The sequence below is a fragment of the Cucurbita moschata genome, unplaced genomic scaffold (assembly GCF_002738365.1).
Source record: "Cucurbita moschata cultivar Rifu unplaced genomic scaffold, Cmos_1.0 Cmo_Scf00005, whole genome shotgun sequence".
Lineage (NCBI taxonomy): Eukaryota > Viridiplantae > Streptophyta > Magnoliopsida > Cucurbitales > Cucurbitaceae > Cucurbita > Cucurbita moschata.
Genome location: NW_019268521.1, coordinates 5,141,241 through 5,149,408, shown reverse-complemented (window position 1 = coordinate 5,149,408; position 8,168 = coordinate 5,141,241). Strand labels below are relative to the sequence as shown.

The 8,168-nt window shown below is 37.8% G+C and overlaps 1 protein-coding gene across 3 annotated transcripts in view; it reads left to right on the top strand.

Annotated features, from left to right (window-relative positions):
• Nucleotides 1–3,340: 3,340 nt before the first annotated feature.
• Nucleotides 3,341–8,168, top strand: part of LOC111443165 (chaperone protein ClpB3, mitochondrial) — a 14,014-nt gene continuing 9,186 nt past the window's right edge. For all 3 annotated transcript variants that reach the window (XM_023080853.1, XM_023080851.1, XM_023080850.1), the window contains exons 1-9: nucleotides 3,341–3,758; nucleotides 4,198–4,416; nucleotides 4,490–4,727; nucleotides 4,830–5,025; nucleotides 5,177–5,231; nucleotides 5,421–5,571; nucleotides 5,740–6,048; nucleotides 6,223–6,488; nucleotides 7,055–7,984. In XM_023080853.1, the coding sequence (XP_022936621.1) occupies nucleotides 3,474–3,758; nucleotides 4,198–4,416; nucleotides 4,490–4,727; nucleotides 4,830–5,025; nucleotides 5,177–5,231; nucleotides 5,421–5,571; nucleotides 5,740–6,048; nucleotides 6,223–6,488; nucleotides 7,055–7,984 (2,649 nt within the window). In that variant the 5' untranslated portion in view covers nucleotides 3,341–3,473. The remainder of the gene's footprint in view (nucleotides 3,759–4,197; nucleotides 4,417–4,489; nucleotides 4,728–4,829; nucleotides 5,026–5,176; nucleotides 5,232–5,420; nucleotides 5,572–5,739; nucleotides 6,049–6,222; nucleotides 6,489–7,054; nucleotides 7,985–8,168) is intronic.

Genomic DNA, 8,168 nt, shown 5'->3' with positions numbered 1-8,168 from the left:
CCTTTAAAGGTTAGTCCTTCGGGTTTAGGGTTATTCCTAGGGACAAATTAAAACATTATATTATGTTGAATTAAAAAAATAAAATAAAAGCCTTTATTAATTCCCATTGAGTCCCACTTTTCTATTAAGGGACTAAGTGTTGGTTGCCATGCATGGACCACTCCTTTATTACGATATTCATTTTATGTCACCAAACTAAATTTCTCTCTCTCACATGTTTAATACATACGCGTTGTTGTCGGAACCGAAATCCACCTCTAGTCGATATTGTATTTTTTGGACTTTCCCTTTCGGGCTTCTGTGATGTCTCACATTGATTGGGGAGGAGAACAAACCACCATTTATAGCGGTGGATCTGGGCTGTTACAAATGGTATCAGAGCCAGATATTGGACGATGTGCCAACCTTCTCGCTGTTCCCCGAAGGGGGTAGACATGAGGCGGTGTGTTAGTAAGGACATTGGACTCCAAAGGGGGGTGGATTTGGGGGCGGTCCTCTAGTGTCAACGAGGACGTTAGGTCCCAAATGGGGGTGGATTGTGATGTCCCACATTGGCTCGGGAGGAGAACAAACCACCATTTATAGCGGTGGATCTGGGCTGTTACAAATGGTATCAGAGCCAGACATTGGACGATGTGCCAACCTTCTCGCTGTTCCCCGAAGGGGGTATACACGAGACGGTGTGTCAGTAAGGACGTTGGACTCCAAAGAGGGGTGGATTTGGGGACGGTCCTCTAGTGTCAGTGAGGACGTTGGGTCCCAAATGGGGGTGGATTGCGATGTCCCACATTGGTTGGGGAGAAGAACAAACCACCATTTATAAGGGTGTGAAAACCTTCTCCTAGTATACGCGTTTTAAAGCCTTGAGGGGAAGCCCAAAGAGGACAATATCTACTATCGGTGAATCTGGGCCGTTACACTTCCCCTCAAGGCTTTAAAACGCGTCTCCTAGGAGAAGGTTTCCATACCCTATAAGGATGTTTTGTTCTCCTCCCCAACCAATGTAGGACATCACAACACCAATCTTTTAGGGTTATACTCGTCTTAATTCAAACAACGTTCAAATCTAATAGACGTGTGAAAAGATATTAGTAAGAGAAGAGCGGAGAAAAAAAAAGGGGTCAGTGAGAAATATATTCATAATAGCTCAAGTCTACTACTAGCATATATTATCCATTTTGACTCGTTATGTATGGTCGTTAGCTTCACGGTTTTAAACCATGTCTGTTAGGGAGAAGTTTCTACACCCTTATAAAGAATGTTTCGTTCCCTCTCCAACCGATGTGAAACCTCACAATATTTATCTCGAGAATACTTTTCTCCTATATATATATAAAAAAAAATATCGACCTCTAAATTTAAACGTCAACACCCTCTCAAAAGTCATAGGTTCGAGTTTCTAACCGTATATATGTGTCGCAATAATGTTTGGTTTTAATTTGATTTGAGATTTAAAAAAAATATGTTGAGGTGTCCATGGCCATGGGATCCTTTGTCTAGGAATCTTCACAAGTGGGAAGAGAAATGAATTGGATCGGCAAACCCCATGTGAGAATGTGTCGGATGATGCCTCCAACATCATAAACCTTAACATTATATATTTACTTTCCAATCTTTTTAACCATTCCGTCAATATCGAAATATCGTTTAAATCTATCCACAAAAATTACTTATTATATCATTTTAAAGGTCGATAATTTAATCTCGATCCATACAGTAAATACTTTTAGAAGTAGTCGTGTTTGAAATTTACGGTAAAAATGTTCTTACAAATCAAAAGCACAGTGCTCGTGAATTAAAATTCACGAGTAGATTATTTTAATAATAAACAAAACTCGATTTAGGGTTTAGAGTTAATGTTTTTTTTAGATAATTTAGATTAAAATAATATATATATTATATATATGTCATTTAGAGCCAACCCTACCTTTAACTTCCTTTCTCTCTCCTTAATGCTATGTGACATCAGCTCCCACCTACCACCCACCTTTGACCAAAAGTTGACCCTACAAAATAAATAATTTAATTATAAAAAATAATGTTGTTCTTTCAGACTTAATCTAGATAAGTGGGCATTTCTAATTTTTTATTCAAATTTACATTTTTAAATTTAATTTTGGAGTATGTGAAGTCAACTGTAATTAATATTTAATTAATTAAACAAAACCAAAATATTAATAAAAATATTTATTTATTTTTATTTTGAGTGATGAGAGTGATGTGGGAATCTTAAATTGAAAGGCAGAAAGAAAACCACATGGTCTCCAAACAAGTACTTTGAATTGAAGTGGAGAGTAAAGTATTTGTAGCACTAACAATTATGGGGTGTCCTATTCATCTCTCTCTTATTTTACCATTTTGGTACAGACAAAATGATCTTCATCCTTACCTTTCATTATTAAAAATACATATTTAGGGTTAGTTTTAGATATTATTCCCGTGACTCGATCAAGAGGTTGGGTTTATAGACGTTCTTGTAACATTTGACGGGATTTGTCTTCTCGACATGTTGAATGCTTTTCAGCTAGGCCAACACATTTTTGTAGAGACGAGATTAGCTGTTCTTAGACATGCTTGTTTTTGTCAAGAGGTTAGGTTTACAGACCTTCTTGTAACTTTGACGAGATTTATTTTTTCGACATTGGCTAATTTAGGGAATGACCATGGGTTTATAAGTAAGGAATACATCTCAATTGGTATGAGATCTTTTGGGGAAGCGCAGAGCAAAACCACGAGAGCTTATGCTCAAAGTGAACCATATAAATGTCAAACAAAGAAGTTGTGAAAGAGTGTACTTTGTTCTGAGGACTCCAGAGAAAGAGTTGAGCATCGATTAAGGAGAGACTGTTCGAGGGTTTCATAGGCCTCAGGGGAGGCTCTATAGTATACTTTGTTCGGGGGTTTCATAGGCCTCAGGAGAGGTTCTATAGTGTACTTTGTTTGAGGGGACGATTGTTGAGAGGGATGAGTTCCATGTTAACTAATTTAGACCTACAGAGACGAGGTATTGCTTTTACTACTTATCGTGGTGACATTGTTTAGTGGAGCATGAAGGACAGCAAATTGAAAAGAAGCAATATTTGTGGGAACAATCCAAGGTCAATTTAGTACAAACATTCAAAGTCAACGAATCCCGACCAAAATATTCATTAAAAAAAAAACACTAATAAATAATAAATAATTTATTTAAAGTTGACCTTTTGGACAATTTCTTTTGTGGGCTAGGCCCAAATAATGTACCTTACCCGCCCAATAGCCCATTTCCTTTGTTCAATCACCTATAAAAAAAAATATTTTATAAATATTATAAAAATATTTCCGAATTTTAATTCCATGAGTTCGAAGTTTCAAGAAGCACGGGAAGCTTCTAAAAATTTCATTGTAATGGTTCATAGCCGTATATCATCTTGTCCCGCCCTCTTTCTCTCCTGCTCCTCTTTAATCGGAACAATTGCTTCGCTCTGATCGTAACAATGGCTACTAGAAGAGTTTCGAAGCTCACCTCATCGGCTTTAGCAATGGCTAAAGCGTACAAGATTTCTTATTCTCCCTCGGTTTCGTCTCGTTGGCCTGCGTCTTGGCGTTGTTCATCTTCTCTCGTCGGTAACTCCTTTGCTCCCTTTTCTGTGCACAATTTTTTCTGCTCCAGACAAGTTAATGGTGGTGCCATGGCGTCGGCCAAGTATTTGGCTACGATTTTCACTCGAAATTTCCACTCTACGCCTCCTTCTAATTACTCTGCTACAGCTTCCTCTCAGGTTTGATTTTGCGATTTTTGAATTTCGGCATTGATTGAAAGTGAAAAAAATAAGTTACCTAATTAATTGTTTATCATCCATCTATCTATCTGCTTGTTTATTTGTAAATCAATCTCTTTCTAGTTTGTTTTAGCTTTTCTGTCGCTGTAAGTATCGCAAAATTTTATACACAAAGAGAACAGATCAACACACCTTCAACTTCACTCATTGATTTCTTTGTTTGGTTATCTATTTTAGGAGTGTTTTCAAACTTAATTCAAGTTTTGCAAATTAAAAAAAGGAAATCATTGTCAATTCAAAATGTTTCTGTTTTGACGAGGAAATCATTCATGAGAGATACTTGAAATCTAATAGGGAACTCTTTTTTTTTTAATCCATTTTTATGATCAATTAGAAAATGTCAATGTATGTTAAGTTGATGAATGTTCTTTTTAAGCAGATAAATCAGACAGATTTCACTGAGATGGCATGGGAAGGCATAGTTGGTGCAGTTGATACTGCACGGATGAATAAGCAACAAGTTGTGGAGAGTGAGCATTTAATGAAAGCTCTTCTTGAACAGAAGGATGGTTTGGCAAGAAGAATATTTTCGAAGGCCGGACTCGACAATTCGTCAGTTTTGCAGGCTACAGTTGATTTTATATCTCAACAACCAAAGGTACATCTAGATTATACAGATATACCTATTTTCTAAGTTAAAAAACAATACATAATCATGTATCTTATAACAGGTAATGGGCGAAACTAGTGGTCCAATAATAGGCACACATCTTGGTTTGATCCTTGACAATGCTCGAAAATATAAAAAAGAAATGGGAGACGATTTTCTATCTGTGGAACATTTTGTGTTAGCCTTCCATTCAGATAAGAGATTTGGGCAGCAACTGTTTAAGAATTTGCAACTAAGTGAAAAAGATTTGAAGGATGCTGTTCAGGCTGTTCGTGGAAATCAGAGGGTGACCGATCAAAGTAAAAATTCAAGCTGAACGTCGTTTGTCATATATTTTGTATTCTATTTGTTTGTTCATTCTTTTCATTTGATTGTATTTTTGTCTTTTCTTTTGAACAAAGATCCTGAAGGAAAATTTGAGGCTCTTGACAAGTACGGGACTGACTTAACTGAATTTGCTAGACGTGGTAAGCTCGATCCCGTTATAGGTAGAGATGATGAAATACGACGATGTATTCAAATTCTATCAAGGAGAACAAAAAACAATCCCGTGATCATTGGTGAGCCTGGTGTTGGAAAAACTGCGATCGCTGAAGGGTATGTTACTGCCTTATTGGATTTATTTTAGGCTATTGTCTGGTGAATTTCCTGCTCCATATTAAATAGGCGATTTCACTGTTTTGCATCTCAAGAAACCTGTGTTTTGAGTTGGTTTATTGATATGGTAATTGAATTCTTCTTCTTGCAGATTAGCTCAACGAATTGTGCGCGGTGATGTTCCAGAACCATTGTTGAATAGAAAGGTTACTTATTTAACCAATATTAGAACTCATGTTTAATTATATTCATGTAAATTTTCTAGAAAGTTTGTACTCCATGTCTCACTATGGCTGCTCCAAGTTCTCTCGGGGCCAATTGTTCTCGAGTATAGAATAACTGATGTACTTTAGATGTCGATTCACTATTTATGTTTCTTTTGATTGCATTTGTAGTTGATATCTCTGGACATGGGTTCACTGGTTGCTGGTGCGAAATACCGTGGGGATTTCGAGGAAAGATTGAAGGCTGTGCTAAAGGAAGTCACTGCTTCAAATGGGCAAATTATCTTGTTCATAGATGAGATTCATACAGTTGTTGGTGCAGGTTTTTTCTTGTTTCTATTGAACTTGAGCAATCATTTTTTCCGATTCATTTGGCCAATCTATTTATCACTGTCCTGTATTCATCTCATTATTGTGTTTATGAAGCTGTCGTGGTGATGTCGATGGTCAGATCATGAATTCTCATAGTTGGCTAATGATTTTCATGCAGGAGCTACTGGTGGTGCAATGGATGCTGGCAACCTCTTGAAACCGATGCTTGGTCGCGGCGAACTACGATGCATCGGTGCAACTACATTGAAGGAGTATAGAAAATACATTGAGAAAGATGCTGCGCTTGAACGTAGATTTCAACAAGTGTTTTGTGGCCAACCATCCGTTGAAGATACGATCTCTATTCTTCGAGGGTTACGTGAGCGATATGAGCTACATCATGGTGTAAAGATATCTGATAGTGCACTTGTTTCAGCAGCAGTTCTAGCAGACAGATACATCACTGAACGGTTTTTGCCTGACAAAGGTTACTAAAATTTTAACACTAAGTTTGGTTTATGAACGAAAACCAACCAAAGCCTTCATATTTTTTTATGGATGGTTTGACTGCTTTTTAAAGTAGTATGCACAATTTACTATAAAAATAGTTAAAATTCTTGCGCTGTTCCTTTGAGTTCATGAAGGTCACTTTTCTTTGCAGCCATTGATCTTGTTGATGAAGCTGCTGCAAAGTTGAAGATGGAGATTACTTCTAAGCCTACCGAGTTGGACGAGATTGATAGAGCGGTCTTGAAGTTGGAGATGGAGAAGCTCTCCTTAAAAAACGACACGGATAAAGCCAGCAAAGAAAGGTTAAGCAAATTAGAGCAAGATCTGAGCTCACTTAAACAAAAACAGAAAGAATTGACTGAACAATGGGATCGTGAGAAATCTTTCATGACTCGTATACGATCAATCAAGGAAGAGGTAGTTTTAAATTACTTAAATTTGATGTGCATTTCCATACCAAGTTTTTTTCTAATCCCTCCTAAGTTTCAATGGCCTTATTGTGTTGAGGATTGTTGGGAGAGAGTCTCACGCTAATTTATCAGAGTCATGCCCTTAACTTAGTTATGTCAATAGAATCCTCAAATATCGAACAAAGAAGTTGAGAGTCTTGAAGGTGTAGTCAAAAGAGACTAAAGTATCGAACAAAGGTTGTACTTTGTTCGAGGGCTCTAGAGAAAGGAGACGAGTCTTGATTAAGGGGAGGCTGTTCAAGGATTACATAGGCCTCAGGGGAGGCTCTATGGTGTACTTTGTTCGAGGGGAGGATTATTGGGAGGGAATCCCACATTGACTATTTAGGGAATGATCGTGGGTTTATAGGTAAGGAATACATCTCCATTAGTATGAGACCTTTTGGGGAAGCCCAAGCAAAGCCACGAGAGCTTATGTTCAAAGTGGACAATATCATATCCGTGATTTCTAATCAATTGTTTTTAATTTAGAAAATTATGGTCATATCCAACGGTGTCTTTTTTCATTGGTAGATTGATAGAGTTAACCTTGAGATGGAAGCAGCTGAAAGAGAATTTGATTTGAATCGTGCTGCTGAGCTCAAGTATGGAACTCTAATATCGCTTAACCGCCAATTAGAAGAGGCTGAAAACAATCTTCAAGACTTTCGAAAGTCCGGAATTTCTTTACTTCGTGAGGAGGTCACAGATCTTGATATTGCAGAGATTGTAAGCAAATGGACTGGCATACCATTGGCCAACCTCCAACAATCCGAAAGAGATAAACTGGTTTCACTTGAACAAGTCCTCCATCAAAGGATAGTTGGCCAAGATATTGCAGTAAAATCAGTTGCAGATGCCATACGACGTTCAAGAGCAGGACTCTCTGATCCCAATCGACCCATAGCCAGCTTCATGTTTATGGGTCCGACTGGTGTCGGAAAAACCGAGCTTGCGAAAGCTTTGGCTGGATATCTTTTCAACACTGAAAATGCTCTTGTTAGGATTGATATGAGTGAATACATGGAGAAACATGCGGTTTCTCGTTTGGTAGGGGCACCACCTGGCTATGTCGGGTACGAAGAAGGCGGTCAGTTGACTGAAGTTATTCGCCGAAGACCCTACTCTGTGGTACTTTTTGATGAGATTGAAAAGGCACATCACGATGTCTTCAACATTTTGCTTCAATTGCTGGACGATGGAAGAATAACTGATTCTCAGGGCCGAACCGTTAGTTTCACGAACTGCGTCATGATAATGACGTCGAATATTGGTTCTCACTACATCCTTGAAACTCTCAGTAATACAACAGATAGTAAAGATGCTGTCTATGATTTGATGAAAAAACAAGTTATTGGATTGGCAAGGCAAACTTTTCGACCAGAATTTATGAACCGTATCGATGAATATATCGTCTTCCAGCCTTTGGATGCCACCCAAATATGCAAGATTGTTGAGATACAGGTAATTTCTACGCTTTAGTTTAGATTATGCTTTGGTTTTTTGTAATACCCGAACTACAATGGAAAGTTTAAAATCTAAGTTTACCTTGAAAGTCGATCTCTCTCAATTTTATTGAAGGTTTTAGGGACCAAAATCCGAGATGCAGCCCAAGAGAAAGATGATTTGAAATAAAAGAAGAAGTTAA